The sequence below is a fragment of the Salvelinus sp. IW2-2015 genome, linkage group LG7 (assembly GCF_002910315.2).
Source record: "Salvelinus sp. IW2-2015 linkage group LG7, ASM291031v2, whole genome shotgun sequence".
NCBI lineage: Eukaryota > Metazoa > Chordata > Actinopteri > Salmoniformes > Salmonidae > Salvelinus > Salvelinus sp. IW2-2015.
The window spans coordinates 24,427,153-24,455,046 of record NC_036847.1 but is presented as its reverse complement, the minus strand read 5'-3'; the positions used below and the strand labels follow the sequence as shown (position 1 = coordinate 24,455,046).

Here is a 27,894-nt window from a genome sequence, read left to right as displayed (position 1 = left end):
ATTCGCTTCCCGGTCCTTCCGAGGGATGGCGCTAGATGGAAACAAAAGACTAATAATTGGGGTTCTCAAATTATCTCCGTCACATGGTTCTACCATTGAGCTGAGCGAGGAATAGAGTGTAGAGAGATAGATGGAGGGGGTTTGAGAAACTGTGGAGGAAAATCTGACAGTTCGATACAACACAGGTGATACAGTGGAAAATAGTTAATCTGTCTGCTTGCTTTGCTTTTCCCTTTGGAAACGGTTCGCATTCACAGGGGGTGGACGGAGGTGTCAAAAAATGCCAAACGCAATGATGCATTATGCTCATGTTTTCTCACACACAAGAAACTCCGGTTATCGCCTTTAATTGATTATGCTAGTGGGGAGTGGATGGTCCGAGTGGAAGCAGAATTTGAAGGAACCGACCAAGGTGGATGCTGCGCGCCGTCGCGCATCCCGAATCGCTGAGCTGAGTGAGTATGGTATTAGCTCCTGGCACAATGCTCTGCCTTAAGCATGTCTGTCAGCCTGTGAGAAATTATCATATATATACATCATTAGATTCTAGATGCTTTTGCTGACATACATTTGATTAGCCTTTTCACATTTTGCCATTTGATCATTGATTGGTCAGCTTATTATATAGCATTGCGCGATTTTTTCCTTTGTGTTGTTCACAGGCTCCGTAACCATAATTTCTAGTGGTCATACATACAGTACAGCAGACACGTGTGCAACAGCCACAATGTCGCTGCACTGCTTGGCTTTTGTGATTCGACGTCTAATTAACCGATTTATCAGAGGACCTGGATGCGAGCAATATGTACACGTTTATGTGTAGCCTACGTTGATATCGTATGCTYAGCATTCAAGAAGCCTCTGTGAATCATGAAAGATAATTAACATTAGACCGATACAATTACTGTCTTCTGCCCCCTCCCCTCCTTCAAAAAGGGGTAATGGGGGTCTGTCTTTGTCGTGTGAGTTGCAAGCTGCTGACCTCAGGGACGCAAGCAACACCGGCGTTGTGCGCTCATTTTCACTTTGATCTTGACATGTTTTTCAAATGCTTTAATTATGGAGAGAACCATAGACTAAGGGGTAAACGAATAGAGATCACCAAGTTTAGTCAGACTGTGAATGAAACCACACACACACCACTGCATCGATTTTAACCTTTTTGGGGATGGCATTCTTTGACAAATGCCTTGGCACTGCCAAATTCGCCTTGCGTGATCTATCTGTTCACACCGTCACCTCTGTCATGGCCAGTGTCATGGTGTGCCATGCCTGCTCGGTGTTTGGGCTCTAACCTGTTGTCTCTGGAACCACCGCAGTTTGAGCTGTCGGGGTTCTCCATGTTAAAACCCAGCCTATGAGAGTTTTGTGGTTGGTGCAGGCAAGGGCGCGAATCATTATACGGGCACATAGCAGACTACTGGACTGATGGTTAGGAAGCGTTTAACACCCTCCTCTCTATACGCACGCGCGTGTAGCGTACGTGTGTTGCTTACTTGTGGAGAATACATATGTTTGAGCCTGCTACAGGATAAAATGTATCAAAGGAGAAATGTGGTTTGGGATTTGCTTTTGTCAGCTGTATAAGGTCAGCTTATTATTACAAATTAATCTCAGTTGGAGTTCAGAGACATGGAGGTGGAGAAGAACCACAGGGCCAGTATATAAGCAGCTTCCTGTAGCCTATGAAGTCTTTATGGCCCCCAATACTCACACATATGCATGGATGAAAACATGCAACTGAGAATGCTCTCACAGACAATATTCTCCCTCACTCAGGGCTAAAATGGTTCATCGTTATTGCAAGCAAGCATTTGACCTCTTTCACATCATCACAGGATCATACATCTCTTTCTTTCTCTCACACATGCACACACACACAGACCCATGGGTTTTGAATTGTGGGGAAATTGTGCTCTGTGGTGTGTGTGTGTGTGTGTGTGGGTGTGTGTGTGTGTGTGTGTGTGTGTGTGTGTGGTGTGTGTGTTGTGTGTGTGTGTGTGTGGTGTGTGTGTGTGTGTGTGTGACTGGAATGACTCAGATATAAGGTGGGTCTGCTCTCTCCCAATTGTATGATCAGAATTGAAGCAGATGAGCTGCTATGCTTGCTGTGGCAGGGGGACACAGGACATAGAGAGAATAGAGACAATGAAATCTGTTGGCATTATGGTGTGTGTGTGTGTGTGTGTGTGTGTGTGTGTGTGTGTGTGTGTGTGTGTGTGTGTGTGTGTGTGTGAAAGGTTTTGATGATGTGATGGATAAGCAGATTACTGACCACCAGTAAAATGCATTAATTTGGCATCATACTATGTCTCTAGGGGACGTTCATCATGTGATCATGTTTTGGTGTATTGATTGACTGTATTGGTAAACAATAAGGCTGATCAATGGGAATTCTACTGGAACGTTAGGCTACCTAAAGTTTCCAGAAACATTCCCAGTTGGATGCACTGAGGTTTAGCCACTTAACACAATTACCTCTGTCCACTCACTGTTCTTGACACCCGAAAGAAGTGTCAGAACTGCCATTAGCAGTATTTTGGAGACCACACAAATGACTTGGAACCCCCAGACATTACAAATGTCTCTTTTTTGATACATGTATTCTCTTTGTGTGTATACTCCTTAGGGTAACCCTAGCCTACCAACTCTAAGGTGTTGCTGTTACTCCTCTAATTGTCTATGGATTATATTACTGGAGCATTGCATGCTTCAGTTGGTCTTTCATATTCGTTTTAAACTAAAGGAACATCCTGTAATAATTTATTTCCCTGTGCTCAACTGATAGCATAGAAATCACCCAGAGAGAGGTGGAGAGAGGGAGTGCTGACATGTTTTAATTACTGGAGCCCTAGATTTGAGGCAGAGGAAGATCTGTTTGTATGGGCCTGGGGTTTATGAAGGATGTTCCAGTTACTCGCTTCTCCCACACAGTTTTTTTTTTGTTTCTTTCACTGACTTCTGCATTCTCTGTCTGTCTGTCTGTCTGTCTGTCTGTCTGTCTGTCTGTCTGTCTGTCTGTCTGTCTGATCTCCTTCTTGGCTATAACAAGCAAATCACAGAATGTGAGTCTCTTTACTAGGATAAAAAGGATCCTGTGAATACATGAATGTTTCTATGCCAAATAATTAGAAAATTATTCAGTTGTTGTTGTATTGTATTGGTAGAAAAAGATTTATTAGTGACTTTGGTTTTGTTTTGAAGAGTGGGCCTTTGCAACCAGCCATGAGGGGGCAATCTTTACTGCATATGATGCTTAAGGGCTGATGGTAGGTTAACAAGCACAGCCACCTTTTTTAAGATTTCAATCCCAGTACCTTATACCCCTCAGATCCCGTCTTCACAAAACAGATGAGCATGGAGATACAGGCATAAATACATAATGTAGGCATAAAGAGGTGCGTCAAAATACTCTAAAAACTTGCCTCTATGGCCTCTCAAGGACCCACACCATATGTCCTCACCTTAGCTCACTGATACCCCGACATCATGGCAGTCACTACACTTACACCCAGACAGGTAGGGCAACCCAAGGGGATGTCTAGAGTGAGGGATATGGGGAAGGACCAGATTAGAAGAAGATTGAACATTTACAGTTAGYGGTTTAAATGCGTGGTAGAGTGCCATAGGATGAGGGGATTTTATCTGGCTGGGGAGAGGGTCTTTGTTTAGCAGAGGAGCCTCTGGTTGAGGGCCATTTGACTGCTCTGCTCAGAGCGCAACGTCCAATTGGTTGGTTTAGAGAAAGAGCTCTAGGGCCAGAGATTACACTGCAGTGCTGAGGCGTCATTCTGCCTAAGAACCTAGGGGAAACGCAAAGAGAGAGAGAAAGAGAAAGAGACTGGAAATGACAGCCTCTTCTCATCATCAGCTTTTCAGCTCCTTCAAGCACCTGCCACGGAACTCCCACTGACATGCTGATGGCCTCTCTTTTTCTTCCTCACCTTCCTTCCAGCCCTACTCTGCTTCCTCTCTTCCTCTTGCCTCACCCTTGCTCTCTACATCTGTGGTCTGTTCTTAATGCGATTTAGATGTAGTTACACTGGAATCTGTCAGAATTGTGAATGAATAGAATGTCATTGTGGATCCATTTGGGTGTTTCAGGATATTCTGGTGAGTGTTACAAAATACATATTCTGGGTGAACTCTGGGGAGAGTGTTGACAGTTGAATTCTGGTGAGAAATGTTTTACATTTTATAATGTTACAGTTTTTTTCACCTCCTGTCTTTAACACTTTTATGACACGTTTTACACACAATATACAATATATAAGTACGTCCATTAAGTAGTAACGTAACGCAGAAGTGTGATAAAGCATGATTCCTGCCTCAATGTATTGCCAAAAGAGCTGTATGTAGGGGTTGACAGTTGCTCTAGTGTAGCAAAATATATTTTATTAATAAACTATATTAACATATATCAACCAGAGATTTAATTGCGAGCGTTCGTGCTCTGTTGAAAGCACTCTGTGTCGTTCTTGTGAGAACAGCTGAAGGCGGTTTGGATGAAACCATATTTTTGGAGGAATCAGAACATTGTCTCCCTTATCATTTACAATGTTGACATGTGCCCTAACAGCACTGTACAGACCACCACCACACCACACTGCAATGGTAAGGCTAAAGCTAATTTAACGGAGCTGTTTCAGCCATTTTGGATCACCACACTAGTATGCTAATGAGCTACAATACAAACCATGTTAGTGCATACCAAATTGGCTCATTGGTCCCATAGCCACTGAATTGATCTGACCACCATTGACACTCTTCTGGCTAAAATTAAAACAAAGTGTGTGCATTCCACTGGTTATCTACTCCCAATCCCAAAGAGGATATAAGATAAATGCTTCAAAGATACAGTATCAACACTTGGCAGAAGCATGCATACAGTATCTGTTGGTGATGATATTCCCTGTCAGGAATTTCCATATGTTGGGAATTTCCACATGTTGGGAATCCCCCATCCCCCACACACCTCCCCACCTGTTTCCTCTATACTGGAACAGGATTCAGTGCAGAGCTCTCTGTTTGTAGGAGACAATTTATGTGTGTGTGTGTGTGTGTGTGTGTGTGTGTGTGTGTGTGTGTGTGTGTGTGTGTGGTGTGTGTGTGTGTGTGTGTGTGTGTGTGTGTGTGTGTGTGTGTGTGTGTGTGTGTGTGTGTGTGTGTGTGTGTGTGTGAGGGAGGGAGAGAGAGAGAGAGAGAGAAGGAAATAGGAGTAACCTAGTAGGAGTTAATTGAAGAGGGGAAAAGCACCTGTGAAACTGGACATACTGTTCCTACTAATTATCTAGCAGCTGGTTTGAACCAGTGTTCGAGAGGAGATGGGGGTGGTGGGGCCTAAAACAATGTTGTACTGTTAACAAGGACAGCAAGGCATATTATACTGTACCTCAGCATGCTGTGTGTCCTGAGGATTTAAATGTCAAATGTTTTTCATGCCATGTTATGGCACTCCATAGTTAGCATTAATATATTCAGAGGCACAGATGTCCCAATAGCCACATGCAGAGGCAAAGTTGATCCTCTCTCACCCCCCGCCTCTTTCCTTCCATGTACTAATTGAGACCGTACCTACTCAGCCTCAACTGTTGTTCAACAAGAGGCTATGATATGCTCTGGGGAAGTCATGAAAGTTGAGGGTATAGAGACTTTAGACTCTACTGTAGACCAGAGTGGGATAAGTCATATGAATCCTAACGTTTGAAGAGTGTTACAGTATATTCTCCAATAAATATATCTGCGAGAAGATGTTTAGGAACCTGTTTCAAAATAGGCTAGTACCTTGATGGTTGCTGGTTCAAACCATTGGTGGTGAATATTTTTTCTTCTGTAAATATGTAGTTCAATAAGTAAATAATTAGTAAACCTTGAAGAGTGTCCCTGGACAGTTATATCAGAGACACATCTGCATATCTGATGTTCCTTGGAGATTTGGAGGGCATCATTAAACAATCCTGATAAGAACTTGTCCTCATTGTTTCAACCAAACTGCCTACCTAAAACATCTCTTTCACTGAGAGAGGAAAAAGCTTGGAGGACAAAAAAAAAATCGAAGAAAATATGGTTTCCTCTGTTCTCTGTCTTCTCTTTGGTTTTGGAATAAGATAACAATGTGGGCCTCCTCTGTCTGTTCCTGTGTCTGTCTGTATTGCAGAAATTTTAGCTTCGCTGTGACTCATTGACTCTGCAATATTTACAGTGTTTTGAACAAATGTTTAAAAACTTAGGAAAATTATGATAATTACAGAGGTGAAGAATTATATTACACTTAAACAAACCAATATATCAGAATATCTTCAACTGGTGTCTCAGGGATGATTGATATCTGTGTGTGGAGGAAATGTCCTGGTAAGGATGGTCCCTGTGTAGACTGAAGACTAAGTGTATGGTTTAGACTACACTGTGTTCGTTTCAAAGACATAAGTCCAGCACAAATTTGAATCTGGATATCAACTCCATTGCTGGGACTGATATTCATCAAGAACTATGGGCTCTTTSGACACTACAGGGTAGCGACCTGATGTTTTTGGATCTGTCAGAAAGCAATGGGGAAAAAATGGCCCAAATCCTTAACAAGCCCAAAGGAAGATAAAGAGGCCACAGGGTAAATGACAGTCAATGGAGGGGAAGAGAGACAGAAAAGAGAAGGACAAAGAAAATTAGTGGCAGAAATGCTATGGTTGACCTTTTTGTATATTCCTGTCTTTCTTTTGTTTGTTATTGGTGCAACTAGAGCAATAGAAGCAACTGTTGTGTCATAACATGTTCTCCATTTATTTGAATTATATGTTTGCCCCAAACCCCATTTTAATTCTGTGTTCTTAAATAAGACCAGCTGATATGTATGACAAACAACCCATCTCTTTCCTCTCCTTCTCCATCTCGGCAGATCCCAGGGAGGTTGTGGTGTGCATGTGTGTGGTGAGTGTGTGGTTGTGAGAGAGAGAGCGCCAGCGCTCCCACATGGCCTCCATGCAGGACGGGCTGAACTTCACGTCTCCTACCTACGGCAAGGTCCTGCTGCTGGGTGCCATCGCTGCTGCCTCAGCCTTCATCGTCACCATCCTCATCGTGGTGCTCTGTGTGGGCTGCCAGAGGTGAGATGAGTTAATGTGCATGATCATGTGCACACATGGATATACACACTTTTATGAGTAACGGAGTTAAGACCTCTTGGGGCACGGATCCCTTTAGCGGGATCATTTTCATCAACAACCGCTGAATTGCAGAGCGCCAAATAAATAAATAAATAAAAAATAAATATTTAATTTCATGAAATCACAAGTGCAATATAGCAAAACACAGYTTAGCTTGTTGTTAATCCACCTGTCGTGTCAGATTTTTAAAATATGCTTTACAGCGAAAGCAATCCAAGCGTTTGTGTGAGTTTATCGATCACTAGACAAAACATTACAAACACCTAGCAGCAATGTAGATTGGTCACGAAAGTCAGAAAAGCAATAAAATTAATCGCTTACCTTTGATGATCTTCGGATGTTTGCACTCACGAGACTCCCAGTTACACAAGAAATGTTTATTTTGTTCGATAAAGATTATTTTTATATCAAATAACCTCCATTTGTTTGGCGCGTTATGTTCAGGCTGAGGCAGGTCATGAAGGGCAGACGAAAATTCCAAATAGTATCTGTAAAGTTCGTAGAAACATGTCAAATGTTTTTATAATCAATCCTCAGGTTGTTTTTAACATAAATAATCGATAATATTTCAACCGGACGGTAAACTATTCAATACAATAGAGAAAGAAAATGTTGAGCTACCAATTTCGCGCACAATAACTAATCAAAGAACACCTGGCTATCTACTGACGCGATTTGATAAATCTCGCTCATTTTTCAGAATAAAAGCTTGAAACTATGTCTAAAGCCTGTTCACAACCTGTGGAAGCCATTGGAAAAGGAATCTGGTTGATATCCCTTTAAATGGAGGATAGGCAGGCAATGGAACAGGGATCTTTTTAAAAATAAGAGGCACTTACGGGTTGGATTTCCTTAGGTTTTTGCCTGCAAAATCAGTTCTGTTATACTCACAGACAATATTTTGACAGTTTTGGAAACTTTAGAGTGTTTTCTATCCTAATCTGTCAATTATATGCATATTCTAGCATCTGGGCCTGAGAAATAGGCCGTTTACATTGGGAATGTTCTTTTTCCAAACATAAAAATTCTGCCTCCTAGCGCCAAGAAGTTGAACGTACTGTAAACTCAGTCCACAGCTAGTTTGTAATTTTGCCGATGGAGCTATCGAATTAGATATCTTTTGATAGTTCAAATGGTCGGTACGTTGTCAAGGAGGATGGTTACGTGTGCTAGCAAGGCAGAGGTCCTGGGTTCGAGCCTCTCGGTCTGAGCCAAATCGGAAGGAAGTGGTATTCGCTTAGCAAGCAGCGTGACGTCCGTAACACCCGTACGAATGCACGCACACGCACGGACACAACTGTTTGCATGTTTATAATACATTAACTGTTGTGTTTAATATAGGAAGGGAAAGACGCATAATGTCTCCAGTGAAAGTGGGAAACACAGGTTGATGGACATGGTGAGTCGTAGAGATCACTCCAATAACCACATTTAACACTTTAGGTAAAACATGGATACATTTAGCATTCACAAGCAATTGATAAAAACATTTGTCTGTTTGTGTGTTGTTAGAGTATACTCAGGCAGTCAAAGCTGCGTTCCATCAGCAAGTCGGACGGTGAGATGAACAAGCTAAACTGCAATGGCAAAAGTGAGTAGAACTCTTAGGCATAAGAGTGTCACTGTTCAGCTCAGTTTGTAGAAATATTCACCACATAACAAACAATGATCCTTACCACTTTTACAAGGCTTTTTTTCATATACTGTAGGTGAAAGAATGCCAACCTTTCTGGTTTCCATGTGTCCTGCAGAGTCATCTAAAAAGAACCGTCCGTCTAGCATGGACCTCCTGCCCAGCCGCCGGTCCAACTCCGACCTCCGCTCCGGGGGAAGGACGCTACCCCAGATCCCCTCTGGCACCGGAGAGGACGGGGAGCACACCTACTCTGAGGTAGGTCAACGCTCCTCCCCGAAGCGTGGCCCTGATAACAACCTCTACGCCATAGTGGGCAGGGCCGGAGAGACCGACACCCCAGCCCCTCCGGCCGTCCCAGCCAACACCCCTGCTCCCCCTGATCTAGATGGGGATGGTTTGAATGAACCGCTCCCCGAGCCTGAGCCCATGCCCCAGGCTATGGCTCATCCGCAACCCCCGGAGACGACTGCAGAGTATGCCTGCGTCCGGAAGCTCCGGAAGGTGGACAAGGCTGTCCCCCAGAAGAGAGACAGCGGGACCGATATGGGGGAGGCACCGGTGCCGCCTCCCCGCCAYGCCCCACCATCACACCCTGCCCCGCCTCCGCCACACCCTCACAGCATGAAGATGCCCCGGAAAAACGTGGATGCTTTCAAGCTGCCCACCTTCCCCAAGGTTGGTAGAGAAATGGCTGATGGTACAGAATGATAAAGATAAAGTTTGTTCATGTAGGAAGTCCTTGCCAAAGTCAGACCTTGACGAAGGCAATGTGTTCAGAAATGTTGATTCATTTCACTGCATTTTTCTGCCTATTTGTATGTGTCCTTGCAGTTCCCTACATGTATTACTAAAGGCTGTATTTGTGTGTGTTTATGTGTTTTGTAAAGAGAGCAATGAAAGTCGATTTCTCCTGATGCCTCTTTGCAGCTCAAGCAATTCTGTTAAGAGCTAAACATTTAATTGTAATGTTTAGAGCCAAATGAAATGCATTTATATGTCTGTTTGCACACATTTCCTCTCTCACGGCCCATTTTAAAACCTCTTAAGGATCGGACTCTTTTTTTCAATTTGCGCCTAAAGTGACATACCCAAATATAACTGCCTGTAGCTCAAGACCTGAAGCAAGGATATGATATTCTTGATACCATTTGAAAGGAAACACTTTGAAGTTTGTGGAAACGTGAAATGAATGTAGGATAATATAACACATTAGATTTGGTAAAAGATAATACGAACACAAAAATATGCGTTTTCTATTTTAAAAAAAGAGAAAGGCTATATATCCAGATAGGAGTTTATGTGTAATTTAGATATTGGCCACCAGATAACAGCAGTGAGTGTGCAAAGTTTCAGACTGATCCAGTGAAGCATTACATTACTACACAATTTTTTTTATCAAGTCTGCCAGGAGTTTGCCCAAATGTGCCCGAATTGGTCAATTGATACATTTTCAAGTACATAACTATAGAGAACATACAAAAATGCTATGATAATAAAAATGTTAAGTTTACACACATCCAGGAATGTCAAACATGATGGATAATTACCTTCCCTTCAGAAAAAACACTAACCTTCACACATCTACAGTTGATGTCGGAAGTTTACATACACTTAGGTTGGAGTCATTAAAACTTGTTTTTCAACTACTCCACAAATGTATTGTTAACAAACTATAGTTCTGGAAAGTCAGTTAGGACATCTACTTTGTGCATGACACAAGTCATTTTCCAACAATTGTTTACAGACAGATTATTTCACTGTGTCACAATTCCAGTGGGCCAGAAGTTTACATACACTAAGTTGACTATGCCTTTAGACAGCTYGGAAAATTACAGGAAATTATGTCATGGCTTTAGAAGCTTCTGATAGGCTAATTGACATAATTTGAGTCAATTGGAGGCGTACCTGTGGATGTATTTCAAGGCTTACCTTCAAACTCAGTGCCTCTTTGCTTGACATCATGGGAAAATCAAAAGAAATCAGACCTCAGAAAAACAATTGTAGACCTCCACAAGTCTGGTTCATCCTTGGGAGAAATTTCCAAACGTCTGAAGGTACCACGTTCATCTGTACAAACAATAGTACGCAACTATAAACACCATGGGACCACACAGCCGTCATAGTGCTCAGGAAGGAGATGCATTCTGTCTCCTAGAGATGAACGTACTTTGGTGTGAACAGTGCAAATCAATCCCAGAACAACAGTAAAGGACCTTGTGAAGATGCTGGAGGAAACGGGTACAAAAGTATCTATATCCACAGTAAAACGAGTCCTATATCGACATAACCTGAAAGGCCACTCAGCAAGGAAGAAGCCACTGCTCCAAAACCGCCATAAAAAAGCCAGACTACGGTTTGCAACTGCACATGGGGACAAAGATCGTACTTTTTGGAGAAATGTCCTCTGGTCTGATGAAACAAAAATAGAACTGTTTGGCCATAATGACAATCGTTATGTTTGGAGGAGAAAAGGGGGGCTTGCAAGCCGAAGAACACTATCCCAACTGTGAAGCACGGGGGTGGCAGCATCATGTTGTGAGGGTGCTTTGCTGCCGGAGGGACTGGTGCACTTCACAAAATGGCATCATAAGGAAGGAAAATGATGTGGATATATTGAAGCGACATCTCAAGACATCAGTCAGGAAGTTCAAGCTTGGTCGCAAATGGGTCTTCCAAATGGACAATGACCCCAAGCATACTTCCAAAGTTGTGGCAAAATGGCTTAAGGACAACAAAGTCAAGGTATTTGAGTGGCCATCACAAAGCCCTGACCTCAATCCTAAAGAAAATTTGTGGGCAGAACTGAAAAATTGTGTGCGAGCAAGGAGGCCTACAAACCTGACTCAGTTATACCAGCTCTGTCAGGAGGAATGGGCCAAAATTCACCCAACTTATTGTGGGAAGCTTGTGGAAGGCTACCTGAAACGTTTGACCCAAGTTCAACAATTTTAAAGGCAATGCTACCAAAAACTAACTGAGTGTATGTAAACTTCTGACCCACTGGGAATGTGATGAAAGAAATAAAAGCTGAAGAGACACCATTTGAATATAAAAATAGATTTTATCAAACAAAACTATGGTACATTTTATCTCTGGGACTCTCAGGGTGACAAATCAGAGCAAGATTACGGAATGTAAGTACATTATTTACCTTCAGAGGTGAATGTATCAAACCAGCCGTGATGAAAGTGTTTTGTTGTTGTGCACTCTCCTCAAAAAATAGCATCGCATTTTTTCACTGTAATAGCTAGTGTAAATTGCACTGGTGTAAAGTACTTAAGTAAAAATACTTTAAAGTACTACTTAAGTATTTTTTGGGGGTATCTGTACTTTACTTTACTATTTATATTTTTGATTACTTTTACTTTTACTTCACTACATTCTTTAAGAAAATATTGTACTTTTTACTCCATACATTTTCCTTGACACCCAAAAGTACATTTTGAAATCTTAGAAGGACAGAAAAATKGTCCAAATCATGCACTTATCAACAGAACATCCCTGGTCATCCCTACTGTCTCTGATCTGGCGGACTCACTAAACGCACATGTTTCGTTTGTAAATTATGTCTGAATGTTGGAGTGTGCCCATGGCTGTCCTAAATGGTGCCGTCTACTTTGYTTTATATAATGTATTTAAAATGACTTATAATTTTACTTTTGATACTTATATCACGTATATTTTAGCAGTTACATTTACATTTACTTTTTATACTTAAGTATATTTTAAACCAAATACTTTTAGACTTTTACTCAAATAGAATTTTACTGGGTGACTTTTACTTTTACTTGAGTCATTTTCTATCAAGGTATATTTACTTTTACTCAAGTATGACAATTGGGTACTTTTTCCACCACTGGTAAACTGGACACTGCAGTTAGACTAACAAGAATTTAAGCTTTCTGCCCATATAAGACATGTCTATGTCCTGGAAAGTTGGCTTTTACTTACAATGTCATTCTAGTCACATTAGCGCACGTTAGCAACAACCGTCCCGGTTTGGGACACCAATCCCGTATAGGTTTAAAAACCTCTTGGCGCACGAATCCCTTTTACGGGATCATTTTCGTAAACAACCGCTGAATTGCAGAGCGCCAAATTCAAAAAATAATACAAAAAATATTTATTTTCATGAAATCACAAGTGAAATATACCAAAACACAGCTTAGCTTGTTGTTAATCCACCTATCGTGTCAGATTTTGAAAATATGCTTTACAGCGAAAGCAATCCAAGCGTTTGTGAGTTTATCGATCACTAGACAAAACAGTAAGAACACCTAGCAGCCATGTAGATTGGTCACGAAAGCCAGAAAAGCAATAAAATTCATCGCTTACCTTTGATGATCTTCGGATGTTTGCACTCACGAGACTCCCAGTTACACAATAAATGTTATTTTTGTTCGATAAAGATGATTTTTATAACCAAACACCTCCATTTGGTTTGCGTGTTATGTTCAGAAAACCACAGGCTCGTTCCGGTCGTGAAGGGCAGACGAAAATTCCAAAAAGTATCCGTAATGTTCGTAGAAACATGTCAAACGTTTTTTATAATCAATCCTCAGGTTGTTTTTAACATACATAATCGATAATATTTCAACCGGACGGTAAACTATTCAATACTACAGAGAAAGAAAATGTCGAGCTACATCTCTCGCGCGCAGGAACTAATCAAAGGACACCTGACGCGTTTTGATAAATCTCGCTAATTTTTTCAAGATAAAAGCTTGAAACTATGTCTAAAGCCTGTTCACAGCCTGAGGAAGCCATTGGAAAATGAATCTGGTTGATACCCCTTTAAATGGAGATTAGGCAGGCAATGAAACAGGGATTTTTCCAAATAAAAGGCACTTCCGGGTTGGATTTCCTCAGGTTTTCGCCTGCAAAATCAGTTSTGTTATACTCACAGACAATATTTTGACAGTTTTGGAAACTTTAGAGTGTTTTCTATCCTACTCTGTCAATTATATGCATATTCTAGTATCCGGACCTGAGAAATAGGCAGCTTACAATGGGAACGTTATCCAAACATAAAAATTCTGCCCCCTAGACTTGTATACTCCTTAACAGAGGGGAGCAAAAAGKGATTTTGAACAGTAAGCCTGAAACATAACTTTTCATTACAGTCCGCCAAGTATTGTACAAAAGCATTGTTTTATTTGTTTTATTTTTGTGTTTCATCTTAATCATATGTGAAGTTGACAACCTATTCATACTGTTCTCTGATTGGCTGGCAGGAGGCAGTGTTCATGGGTAATGGAGAGCAGTACATATGGAAGCCTCCAGAGGATGATGACATCACCATGCTCCAAAACAAACCGTTAGGCCCTCTGAGTCCTCACAGTGGAGAGAACATACAGCCTTCCACTGCTATGGTGAGTATGTATGTCATTACAAAGTACTGTATGTGTGTATGGTGTTTATCAGTTTGATTAGTACTGAGGGTTGTTCTGTGCTGTGTGGTTTACAGGTTGCAGAGATGTACTCCAAGGTATGCAAACCAGGCAAGAAGAAGAGAACTGTTCCTGCGTCTCCTCCAGCAAACATTGGCTTCCGGACCTTGGGGCGTGGTGACCGGGACCGGGAGCGAGATGGTGGGTTCAGTGTGGTGGTCAAGCCCCAGACCTGGGCCCCGCAGGAGGGGAAACCCGTCAGAGGAGCCTCTGCCACTCTGGAAGACCACTGTTATGAGTCCATCGAGACGGGGGAGGAGTGCGACTCCACTTATGAGCCTATGGAAGGTGGTGGCGGTTGGAAGCGAGTTGGAGGAACCGAACGGCCTCCCAACACCTGCGCCACACTCAGGCCCAGGAGGAAGAAATCCCATCAGCCCTTGCAGCAGCAGCAGCCTCCCCCGCCGCCGCCCACACAGCAGACCCCCAAGTTACAGCACCTTCCAGCCAAAGCCCTGCTGCTGCCCGGGGAGAACCTGTACGAGAGCATTGGGGAACTGAAGCAGGGCGGAACTGCCAACTCCAGCACCACTACCATCTTCACCTTCAACGACGGCATGGAGATGTATGTCACTGGGCTCTAAGGCTGTGACCTACCTGACCTCTTACCTCCTTCCCAGCATTTAAAAAGACCACGGTCGGGAAGAGCTGGTTGAGCCCCTCTCATCCTCACTCACACATACTGTCTACATTACAGTCATAACTTCCTGCCTTTCAGAGCCTAGGGCAAAAGGGTTGGTCAGTGGTTAACGGGCTGAAGAGAAAGTCCTTTGCTGGCTCAAACAACCAATCTTGAATCCAAAGGTAGTGATGAGAAATGAGCACAAAACTATTACAGAGAAATCTGTAGGATGGTAGCACTATTTTAACAATGTGCACAGCACAATTAGTGGGAAAATTGCCTAAATTCTTCCCCCATTTTAGTGGGTAAAATCATAGAAATAAACTCAGCAAAAAAAGAAACGTCATCACTGTCAACTGCGTTTATTTTCAGCAAACGTGTAAATATTTGAATGAACATAACAAGGTTCAACAACTGAGACATAAACTGAACAAGTTCCACAGATATGTGACTAACAGAAATGTAATAATATGTCCCTGAACAAGGGGGGTCAAAATCAAAAGTAACAGTCAGTATCTGGTGTGGCCACCAGCTGCATTAAGTACTGCAGTGCATCTCCTCCTCATGGACTGTACCAGATTTGCCAGTTCTTGCTGTGAGATGTTACCCCACTCTTCCACCAAGGCACCTGCAAGTTCCCAGACATTTCTGGGGGGGAATGGCCCAGCCCTCAACAGGTCCCAGATGTGCTCAATGGGATTGAGATCCGGGCTCTTCGCTGGCCATGGCAGAACACTGACATTCCTGTCTTGCAGGAAATCACGCACAGAACGAGCAGTATGGCTGATGGCATTGTCATGCTGGAGGGTCATGTCAGGATTAGCCTGCAGCCTTAGCCACATGAGGGAGGAGGATGTCTTCCCTGTAACGCACAGCGTTGAGATTGCCTGCAATGACAACAAGCTCAGTTCGATGATGCTGTGACACACCGCCCCAGACCATGACGGACCCTCCACCTCCAAATCGATCTCGCTCCAGAGTACAGGCCTTGGTGTAACGCTCATTCCTTCGACGATAAACACAAATCCGACCATCACCCCTGGTGAGACAAAACCGCGACTCGTCAGTGAAGAGTCCAGCGATGGTGGGTTTGTGCCCATAGGCGACGTTGTTGCCAGTAATGTCTGGTGGGGACCTGCCTTACAACAGGCCTACAAGCCCTCAGTCCAGCCTCTCTGGACCCTGGAGGGATTGTGCGTTCCTGGTGTAACTCGGGCAGTTGTTATTGCCATCATGTACCTGTCCCGCAGGTGTGATGTTCGGATGTACCGATCCTGTGCAGGTGTTGTTACACGTGGTCTGCCATTGCGAGGACGATCAGCTGTTCGTCCTGTCTCCCTGTAGCGCTGTCTTAGGCGTCTCACAGTCCGGACATTGCAATTTGTTGCCCTGGCCACTTCTGAAGTCCTCATGCCTCCTTGCAGCATGCCTAAGGAACGTTCACGCAGATGAGCAGGGACCCTGGGCATCTTTCTTTTGGTGTTTTTCAGAGTCAGTAGAAAGGCCTCTTTAGTGTCCTAAGTTTTCATAACTGTGACCTTAATTGCCTAGTGTTAGTGTCTTAACGACTGTTCCACAGGTGCATGTTCATTAATTGTTTATGGTTCATTGAACAAGCATAGGAAACAGTGTTTAAACCCTATACAATGAATATCTGTGAAGTTATTTGGATTTTTACGAATTATCTTTGAAAGACAGGGTCCTGAAAAAGGGACGTTTCTTTTTTTGCTGAGTTTATAATTCATTTCCATGGTTAAAACAGTGTTATTGTACTGGCAATTCTGGAGCCCTAGTTTACGAACGAGCACAACTTTCAGTTTTCTCCCTATGTAGCACTTAGTCTGTTTATGGCAGACCTTTCCCCCAAGTTGGTCGATGTGTGATTCAGGAAGGAATTAAAATAATAATATAAAATAAATTAATATTAATCAAAGGACTTGAAAGCTCAGGGACAAAGAGTCAAATTATGAGAGAATAATTAACTAAATTGCAAAAATGTTGGCATTCTTCCTAAAAAAAACTACGAATTTTTACCATATTCACAGATAAAAATACCAGATATTTTTCCCTTTTCATTTGTTACATATCACATGGACTGTCTCCACTACCATCTGTAAATTAAGTGTTTTACTTCAGTTTTACTGTTTTTACTTGTCAATCCTTTTCCTGCACTTTGCCTGCTTAATGTTGCATGCTAAAAAAACTCTAACAAAAATCAAGCACTGTCATGTGGTACCGAAGAACATTTATTTTGTTTTTTTTACTGATTGTTTGGTTGTTATGTTGCTTTGTTTCTCTTAGAGAGCACAATGTCATTCTAATTCAGGATAGCTTTGGCTACTAGGAATCTCTGGCAATCGTTACTCTCAAGTTGGTCACTGCCTTCGTCTTCAACACAGAGAGGAAAGGATACTACTATCTGAACCACAGGGGCCATATCATGTCAAGGGKACATACTGGTGAAGTCTACACAAATCTAATAGCTCCATCCTCAGTCTCAAAACTGTGGCTCAATCAAGATACTGCTTCAGCCTCACGATGGTGATTTCACCCTCCTAACCTTTGAACGCAGGTGGAGTATTCATTAACAGACTCTCTGTAGCGATCTCATCACTACACTGATGAACATTTTTATGTCCTCTCAATTGCCAGTGATATCCTAAATGAAAATAAAAAATTCAGCTGTGCAGTGACAACAAATGATAACGATACAACAGAGATATTGTAAAGGAGCGTATCTGAAGTATAACACAAAATGTAATCTCAACCTGGACACTAAGGAACTTCATTTGACCAAATATACCCAGCACATAATGTGGTTATTATTCTGTATGTTGATGCAATGTGTACGTGAGTATGTTACAAAAAGAGAAAGAATAATAAATATATCATTGGTGTCAAGAAATCTATCTTTTACTATTTATGTTTGGCTGTATTTTTGGAATGACTTATCTGGTGACAAAATTGCAAAGCAATGAAACAATGTGAATTTTGATGTTTTATTTTATTTTCCCAAGCCATTTAAGTTATGGTGTGTTATTTGAAAAGCCCAGCTAAGTTTTATGTGGCAGCTAATGTTGTGTGTTTGCTAATCAGACTACAGGGTCTTGTACTCGAAGCGTGTAATTAAGTGCTAAAAATGCAAAAGATTGTAATGTTTTATATCAAGATTACTATTCATGAAAATGTCAGTCAAGTTTATACTTTTGTAATAAAGTGGCACTTTGAAAAATTGTTTTCTCTAAGCTTCACTTAAAAATATATATAATCTAAACATGTACCTCATGTGCCTTTTATTAGACGGGATTAACTCCCCCAGAAGGTAATAATTATTTGTCCAACCATGCCAGCTAACTTCACTAGACCACAGCACAGTCTAAAGCTGTCCCTCCATTGAACTCTTTGTCATATGCGCTGTTCATGATATGCGCTGTTCATGATCTGTTAAGATATTATAACTATTACAACATCATGATCAAAGCATTGCCATATAATAAAGACACAAATCAAGCACAGGCTGGGTTTAGACAGGAATCCCAATTCTGATATTCTTTCTACTAATTGGTCTTTTGACAAATCACACCAGATATTTTTCGAAGCTGATCTGATTGGTCAAAAGATTAATTACTGAGAAAAAAAAGATCAGAATTGGGCTGCCTGTCTAAAAGCAGCCATAGTAGGCAAAATAATATAAATCAAAATCAAACTGCTCCTGAAACCAAAGGCAGCTCTGAAAAACATTGGTGGTGACTAATGGAAGACAAACGTTCTACAATCGGGCTACAGATTTATCACAGGAAAACATGATTTAATTGGCTATTAAGGCATTAAGAAAGTTGGATGCATTCAAGTAGATGTTTATAATTTTTGTACACTTATTTTACCAGGTAAATTGACTGAGAACACATTCTCATTTACACCAACGACCTGGGGGATAGTTAAAGAGGAGAGGAGGGGGGTGAATGAGCCAATTGGAAGCTGGGGATGATTAGGTGGCCATGATGGTATGAGAGCTAGATTGGGGATTTAAGTAGATGTAAGTAAGGGTGACTGTTTCCTAAATGATAATCTGACATTCACTTTATTCCATAATTACACTCTAATAACACATGCATTTCCCAGAGATAAATGTTCAAATGTGGCGGCATGTGTGTGTGTGTGCGTGCGTACAGAAGGGTCTGCGTCTGACTAGCTGGAGAAAAAAATAGGTCACCCTTAAAACAAAACGCTTACAGTCAACATCGCAACCGTCTGCTGAATTTTCATTGGTGGGCTTGTCTCCATAGTAACAGGTTAACCTTGAGGCAGTAGTCACATGGGCAGGCGAGTCTTGTGCTGTCTTGGAGAATGCAACATGCATTGCATGACATCCATGATCACAGCCACCTACTCTGTGAGGGCTATCACAGAGAAATATTGTGATTATAAATAAACAAATTCCCCACAAAACAATGTTCTCTCATAACTCTAAATGTAGGCTATGCTTGTCAGAGGTAGAAAATATAATGTATACAACATTCATACATATGTGTGTACTATGTTAGGTAAAAATGACTACAATAAACGTAACGTATTAATGTATGTCACACCCTAAAAAATTGGGGTAAGATAGATACAAAGATATCTAATATTTGGCATTTAGCATCAAACATCAGCACATGTCATGATCTCTTTGTTCAGGTGAAGATCATTCTCGATTAATTGCTAGTGACTGTTCTCTCAATCATGGGTGGAGGATTCAATACCATTTCAACTCAACACCTTTCAAATTGCAATACCTTTTCAAATACTTGAAAATAATGGGCAATTTCCAGTACATGATTTGTAATTTCACTCAATAAAAGGAATGGACCAATTGCAGACCGTCATATGATTTCTAGTGTGGTTTGAGTATCTGGGTGCACACACACAACATGGCAACACAGCAACTAAAATTGAACAATGCTTCCCCCTACAGGTTAGGAAGCTTCACTACCAAACTTTCAATAATCTATTTAATATAAAATTGCCAAGATAGCATAGCAATTGTCAAGATGTCGAGGTTAGGAAGCTTCACTACCAAACTTTCAATAATCTATTTAATATAAAATTGCCAAGATAGCATAGCAATTGTCAAGATAGCATCCTCTTCAGAAGGGATGAAACTGATTCAGTTTCATGTAGCCCCATATATAAACATGTTCTGCTTGAGCAGTCCAGAACTGAACAATACAACTGTATAAATAGAACAATAATCCCTCCATTTAAATCTTGTAATATGTACCATAAAATAGAATACAAAATGTCTTGCTGTACATAAATGGGAGTAATGTCTTGTTTATAGAGAACCATTTGTTGTGTCTGTCTATAGCAGCTAAATGGAATCTGACTGGTGTTGCTGGTTAATCATGCCCTTAACTAGCCTTGTTAAACCAGCCTGATTATCACAAATTCACAGTATGGTTTCACAAGGCTAGCCTTTAACCTTGTGTTTCACAGAATCACGTTCATGTTTGTTGTTTGGGGCGCTCCTGTTCCTCATCGTCACTCCAGCCTGATGATCCACCATCTGTCCCAAAGTAGCGGTCCCCAAAGTCCCCTGTATTGACAGAAAACACAGAAATATAGAGTTAAATGACATGGAGCAACACATCAGACATCACCGCGAAGAGCACATTACTGAGATGGATTACAGAAAAGTGTAGTCATTGAAGCAGAATTCTAATTAAATAGGCCAATCAACATTACTGACTTCCCACTGGGCAAAAACTGGTTGAATCAACTTGGAAAACTAAATGGATATGCAAAAAGTCATCAATGTAAGGGCATTTCATATTTTCTTTTCTTTCACCCAACTTTTAACCTAAATCCAATGACATGGTGAAATGTTTTATTGATTTCACATTGAATTCACATTAGTTGACAACTCAACCAAATGTATATCAAAACTAAACGTTGAACTGACGTCTGCGCTCAGTGGGTTACAACAGGAGGGAGTGGTTTGTACTAGTGTATGGGGTAAGACATGTTAGCTATATCAATGCCAAACCCACCAATCCCAGGAATGACTTGCAGGAAGTCATCAACACTCTTGTCCACAGCTGTGGTGATGATTTTGACCTTGGGGAAGGCGTAGGCCACCGAGTGCACCCCCAACTCTGCCATGAGCAGAGAGACCAGCGCAATGTTCTCCTCCTGCACCTCATGGTCCTGCATGGACACATCAAAACACATTTAGTGCTATGGCCATCACTTTAAAACCCAGCCATTTAGTATGGTTAGTAATATCATAGAAATACAACTACTAATTATAATTCTATGGTTATTATAGCAATGAGTGATTAATCCTGAAGACAGGGGCTCTCTGTTATTATGGGATGGGGATGTCCATTACTGCCCCCTTACCAATAGGACCCGTACAGCCATCATGGCTGCAGCGCCTGTAGACACAGTGCTGTCCATTAGAATGACATGGTCTTCGCTGATGTCTTTTGGCAGACGCAGGTAATGCAACTGGACAGGGATGAAGGAGAAACAGGGTTACCACAGAGATACGGTCAGGAAGAGGAGGCAGATCTTGTTACTAGGGAGACACCCAGTGAGGTGGATATACGGTAAGTGTGACTTTTCTAAATAGGACCACTTCTCCTCTCTTCAGCCAATAAAGATCTATTATATTCTGTTACTTTCTAAAGTACCTCTGGTTCTCCTGAGTCCAGGTTGGTCTGGATGAGGATCTTSCCGATGCGGACATCCTTACACACAGCCCTCAGAGCAGGCTCCATGGTCTCCCCTGCCCGCAGGATAGACACACCTGTGATCTGGGGGGAGGAGGATGGAGCTTCAGCATGGTGACAAACACACAAAATCCATACTACTAGAAAGGAATACCAAACATAGTGCAGGGAAACAGGAGTAGTGTCAATGACTGTACAGTACCCACCCCTTTTCCACTGAAGCTTCTCTTCCCATCATACTCCTGGCCCTGTGGGGTCTGTACCGTACATGGCTGTTACATGATACAATAGGGATGAAGTTAGCGACATTATGTCTAATCATATATAACAAAATAACATATTACAGTAGAATACACTATAAACATTGGTAAATAATGTCCACATACCTGAGAGGGCAGGAATGTTAGAGCATGTTCAATAAGGAGGCGCATCAACCTCTTGGAGTAGAAGATGAACTCGTCTCGACTGGTCTCCTGATTCCTGGATTACACAAATTAGTTGAAGGAGAATGAGAAAAAAAAGAAGTGTGTGTTGATTCTAGACTGGCTCTATTTGAACGTGATCTGACCTGATGATGGTATGCAGGCCTTTAACCTGAGGCGTACCCTCCAACACACTGAGGGTCTGGGGGAGGGGCTGAGTCTGCTGGGCCGAGGCCAGGACCGCCCTGGAGGAAACAATACAAAGGAGAATACATTTGAATAGGTGACAATGACTAGACACTGTTCTGCTCTCCCACTAGKTCTTCAATAAAAGGAGTCCATGTAGTCACCCTGAGACACCTGGTGGGGGTATTGTGAATAACACCACTACAAAAACTCAAATACGGGGGAGGGAGTGAGGAGGTGTAAGATGTGTAAGCCTACCTGACACTGAGCTCACGCTGCACAACGAGAGAGAGAAAGAGACAGGGAGAGAGATCGAGACAGAATGTACAAGAAGGTGAATGAAACAGAGAGAGAGAGAGCGAGAGAGAGAAAAAGAAAGAGCGAGAAAGGCAAAGAGATGTCAGTCACTCATCCCCTCACAATACCTCTACAGATACTCTAGCATTCTGCCACTGTGTGGCACCATCTTCTCATGCACTGCAGCTCAGAAATATTAAGAACACATTCCTGATATTGAGTTGCACCCACCCCCTCTTTGCCCCCAGAACAGCCTCAATTCGTCAGGGCATGGACTTTACAAGGTTTCGAAAGCGTACCACAGGGATGCTGGCCCATGTTGACTCCAATGCATCCCACAGTTGTGTCAAGTTGGCTGTTCTTTGGGTGGTGGAACATTCTTGATACAAGGGAAACTGTTGAGCGTGAAAAACCCAGCAGCGTTGCAGTTCTTGACACAAACCGGTGCGCCTGGCATCAACTACCATACCCAGTTCAAAGGCACTTAAATCTCTTGTCTTGACCATTCACACTCTGAATGGCACACATACACAATCCATGTCTCAATTGTCTCAAGGCTTAAAAATCCTACTTTAACCTGTCTCCTCCCCTTCATCTACACTGATTGAAGTGGATTTAACGAATTTAAGTGACATCAATCAAGGGATTATAGCTTTCACCTGGATTCACCTGGTCAGTCTGTCATGGAAAGAGCAGGTGTTCTTAATGTTTTGTACGCTCAGTGTATATACAGTCTACTGAGTATAGTGTTCTGTTGCTCACCCACCTCCTCCATCTGCTTGTGGACATGCTGGACAATCAGGTCAATGGCCACCATGTTACCACCACCTGGCAGAGGGAATCATATTTTCACTTAGAAACAACATATTTTAATTTGGAGAGAAACATTTCAGTAGCTCAAATGGCTACCTCATAATTAACAATATCTGCACAGAATATCAGCTACGAAACAATAGTATATCAGCAGGATATATATGCCTTCATATTGGTATTAGCTGCCAATGGCTAACAAATATTATATTGAGATCGGCAGATGCCAAAATGCAGAATGCAGAAATATTGCACTTTTGACCTTTCTAACGGGTAGTGCTCCATCTCTCACCTCGTGGCACAACGATGTCTGCCAGTCGAATGTAGGGTTCAATGTACTGCTCAAACGCAGGCTTCACAAACTTGTTGTACTGCTTGATGACCCCCTCGATGTCCCGCCCGCGCTCTGTGATGTCCCTGCGAAGCCGACGTACCAGCCGGATGTCTGAGTCAGTGTCCACAAAGATCTTCATGTCTAGGAGCTGGAGACAAACAGAGCAGCAATATAGCACTATGTTCCTGTACCTTGCAGTCACAGATGACTCAACTGATTCAGTAAAGAAGTCATAAACATGTGATGATCATACAGCCTTACCTCCAAAAGCTCTTTGTCTGCAAAGGACATGATCCCCTCAAAGATGACCACACTTGCACCATACACAGTTTTCTACACAGGGAAGAGACAGACACAACAGAAATGCTCAGAACTGCAACAGCTGCCAGTTATACCCTTCTTCTGTTTATTTACGGTGGATAAATATATCAGGAGAATCTAGAATTCTCCCTTGGTACATGGCCATTCGGTTCTGCACTCACCCAGTCTTTCTGTCTGCCGTGTGTAGTGAAGTCATACACTGGGATCTTCACGCTCTTGCCCTGTTTGAGTCTCTTAACGGTGGCAACTAGCAGCTCAAAGTCAAACGCCCCTGGGTGGTCAAAGTTGTAGTCGTTACTGGTTGCCAGGGTCTGCTCCTCAGGGGTCAGAACCTAGGGGGTACAGGAGAGCAAACTTCAGGGAAGGATGGACACAGAAACACAATGGGATCTTTCATAGGGTAAAGGGAAAAGGTGAACGTGTAAAAACAAAAAGTTGTAATGCTGCCTACTCATGTAGTGTGTGCTCATGTAGGTTACTTTCTAAATGTAATCCATTACAGTTACTAGTTACCTGTCCAAAATTGTAATTAGTAATGTAACTTTTGGATTACCCAAACTCAGTAACGTAATCTGAATACTTTCATTTACTTTCGGATTACTATCCCTTTAAGAGGCAGTAGAAGAAAACAGACTTGTGGTCAGACTTGCTCAGGTGGAACAAACCTAAACTTGTGCCTTTTTTCATGCTGAATTGAATGTCATTGAGAAAAGGTGTCATAATGTATTTTTTCAGAAACATCCTTTCTGTATTTAAATCTAATCTATGAAGTAATCAACATATTTTTCAAAAGTATCTGTAATCTGTTTACAATTTGTTGCTGGTAACGTAACTGATTAAAGTGATTTTTTTTTGTAATCAGATTACATGTAACCGATTACATGTAGTCAGTTACTCCCCAACCCTGTGTGTGTGTGTGTGTGTGTGTGTGTGTGTGTGTGTGTGTGTGTGTGTGTGTGTGTGTGTGTGTGTGTGTGTGTGTGTGTGTGTGTGTGTTGTCTCTTATACACATCTAGATGTGTATAAGAGACAGGTGTGTGTGTGTGTGTGTGTGTGTGTGTGCGTGTGTGTGTGCGTGTGTGTGTGCGTGATTGCGTTTATGTGTGCATGTGTGTGTGTGCTTGCATGTTGAGTCCATGGGTTAGGGGCATGTTGTTCCCTGGTGTTCTATAAACAGACATGATGGAAGGAAGAAGGGAGGGAGGGGGAGGGGATTACCCAGGCTGTGGACAGTCTCTTCCTCATGTGCTTCACATGTGATTAACATCATTAAGAGGGAGGGATTGTGGGTAAGCTCATTCATACAGTATCACGAAGGTGTCTGTCAACAAGTCTGTTGTGAGGAACGGAGAGGTACTCCCCTTAACCTACAGTAGCATGTCCAGATGCTAAATCTCAAGCAAGCCAAATGAATGCCAGTCTCTCACCTTGTAGAAGGAGTCCATGGACAACAGCACTACCCAGGGGACATCCAGAGCCTCAATGATCTTATTGGCCACCGTGGTCTTCCCTGAAGCACTGCCCCCACACAACCCTGCACAGACAAACACACATGTATGTTTAAGTACAACAACAAGTCATACAATAAGGAAAGACCATTACAACACTCCACATACAACATAAAAAATTCACAATTAACACTACATACACTGACAATTAAATAAGGCATACACCCATAACGGTTGTACCGATGACGAAGGCCTCTTTGGACTGTGCACCGTGCTCATCATACCAGGGGGGTCTGCCGGCTGTGTAAATGGTGCGTGTGCCGGTGCGAAGCAGGGGAGGCTCTGTCTTAGTCTGGGATGTGCTTTTCCTGCGTGGAGCCGTGATAGGAGAGCCAGGCAGGAGCCGATCTAACGAGTCTTCCCCACTACCACTGTGAAACAACAATCATCATATCATCATTAACCTGTTATTAACATAGAGCTTTGGGTACAATTACAGTACAAGAAAAAGGAGGGACGTTTTTTAGGAGTGTTATAAAGTACTATAATGGTCCCTTTCGTAGGTAACGTCACTGATAAGGTTTATACCAACACCGTCACACCCTTGTTTACTATCAAGCTCAACTGAAGGTTAAAAACCAGCTTAGCGGTTACATCAGACTCTAAATACAAATTTAGTACTGTTTAGGCTCCACTAAAGCCCCAACATAAAAATCTTGATTTGTTTCAACATATGTTTTTGGTAGATAGATCCTGCATTTCCCTGTACCTCTCATCATCAGTATGTCTCAACTGACATGGGATGGAACAACTCATAACAACTCCCTCAACACACACAGGCTTCCACAGCCCTGTCTGTGTTTTCTTAGTGCTCACACACAGGCAGCATCCATTCCAATAAGCATGCACCACTATGTAAACAGACCACTTACCTGCGGGTCGTCATGGACCAGCAGCCTGAGATTCTGGCTCCAGTGTATGCAGGCAGAGTCATATCTGCAGCGAAACAGGGAGGGCTGGCTGCTCCAGCTCAGGCCCAACAGTTACAGTACTCACTACAGTACTCACTACTAACACAGTAGAGCTCACACAGGCTAACGCTTACTGAGGCAGCAAACGTGGTCAAAGTTAACCCCCATAGAAAAGAGATTACAATCCACCTGGCGGACTTTAGAGGGAGACCTGTTTTACAATCTACCCACTGAATCTAGCCTCTCTCTTAGGTTCCTCTTCTCCTATCTCTTCCCTAATCTCAGCTCAGACCAGAGTAAGGAAAATGTCACCAATTCTCTCCTTTTACCTCTCCACTTTCACCTCCCTCCCTTGTCTAAGTGTGTTTAAGAGGATCACAGAGTTGGTGACTGTTATTAATAGAGGCCTGTTTACACCAAGACGCCCTCTGCTGATCTTCCTCTTCACGTGCATAGTCTCACAAGTGAGCCAGACCTCTCAGTACCGTATTAGAATGGCTGGAGTAAGTCGAGGCTACCAAGTGCAATGCTCCAAGAGGAAGGGCGTGCAGGCATAGTACTGCAGGGTGATCATGCTCCCAAGTGTGACCTGTTTGCACCAGGACGTCCTCTGCTGATCTTCATCTCCTATGCTGATCCTGACAGAGATGTTCCCAAATCTGTTTGGCAAGAATTAGCAAAACAGCACAAACAGATCTGGGACCAGGCTAAGACAGAGATATCCTGCAGGGCAATCATGTTCCCAAGTGTTTGTCTGATTACGACTCTGTCTCTAACCTGCGCTCAGTTGCTGTTTTATCATATTTGTCACAGTTTTTCCTTGCACAATGCCAGGGCACTGCATTTCATTCAGCATGTGTCCATTGATGGCACAAATTTGTTTTACCATTGTGTAGGCTACCTAGTTATTACTATAACAAACTACATACACTCAAATACTACACTTTTAGCAGATACATACTGAGAGCAGAGCAATGCAATAGCGTCATTCTGTTGTGTTCTGTGCTAGATCCAAGGCAGATGTCCATTATTAGACTGATCCTATTACGCGACTGCTTGGTGACATACTTTATTGGCGACGGCAGAGCAGCTGACACACAGCATTAAAATTATCATTGGTAAATGATCAAACTTGATATCCGACTCAGTTAACCGGTATTTGAATTCAATGTATAAAACTTCAACATTCTATGAATCCCAACTTGACTGTGTGTTTATGCGCAGGTGGGACGTTACAGCTAAGCAAGCCACTGTGAGCTCTGGGAGGTCAAATGATGCCGTAGTAAATTAGGCTACAACGAAAGGCATAAATGCAATGCAGTGCTCAGCACATAGTCATATATTTCAGACTTCGTTTAAACAACATCAGCTAATACAAGGTATAAGAATGAAATAGTCTATGCTGTAAGAACCAGTACCTGTCTGAGCGCGATGACATTTTCTTCCCGCTGCACTCAGCTTCCTCTCGCCCTCTTTGGTGCCGGCTGGTGGACAGCGCCATGTATTCAAGAGGATTGTGGG

General features: G+C 42.4%; 2 protein-coding genes across 3 annotated transcripts; one reads left to right on the top strand and one right to left on the bottom strand.

The window, feature by feature from the left end:
• Positions 1–64: 64 nt before the first annotated feature.
• LOC111966660 (phosphoprotein associated with glycosphingolipid-enriched microdomains 1-like) lies at positions 65–18,102 on the top strand. The gene is made up of 7 exons (XM_023991518.2): positions 65–455; positions 6,893–7,100; positions 8,502–8,559; positions 8,673–8,751; positions 8,912–9,471; positions 14,031–14,168; positions 14,264–18,102. The coding sequence occupies exons 2-7, from the start codon at positions 6,967–6,969 to the stop codon at positions 14,828–14,830; spliced, it is 1,536 nt and encodes a 511-aa protein (XP_023847286.1). The 5' UTR covers positions 65–455; positions 6,893–6,966; the 3' UTR covers positions 14,831–18,102.
• An 828-nt stretch (positions 18,103–18,930) lies between these two features.
• uckl1a (uridine-cytidine kinase 1-like 1a) lies at positions 18,931–27,874 on the bottom strand. 2 transcript variants are annotated; one of them, XM_023991513.2, is made up of 15 exons: positions 27,792–27,874; positions 25,643–25,833; positions 25,382–25,488; positions 24,116–24,286; positions 23,895–23,966; positions 23,592–23,781; positions 23,256–23,317; positions 22,451–22,467; positions 22,153–22,251; positions 21,971–22,064; positions 21,791–21,856; positions 21,546–21,668; positions 21,253–21,360; positions 20,901–21,057; positions 18,931–20,446 (listed from the first exon to the last, which is right to left on the bottom strand). In XM_023991513.2, the coding sequence occupies exons 1-15, from the start codon at positions 27,872–27,874 to the stop codon at positions 20,355–20,357; spliced, it is 1,632 nt and encodes a 543-aa protein (XP_023847281.2). In that variant the 3' UTR covers positions 18,931–20,354. The 2 variants fall into 2 exon arrangements, with proteins under 2 accessions (XP_023847281.2, XP_023847280.1); XM_023991512.2 differs by lacking the exon at positions 27,792–27,874 and adding an exon at positions 26,335–27,396.
• Positions 27,875–27,894: the final 20 nt, after the last annotated feature.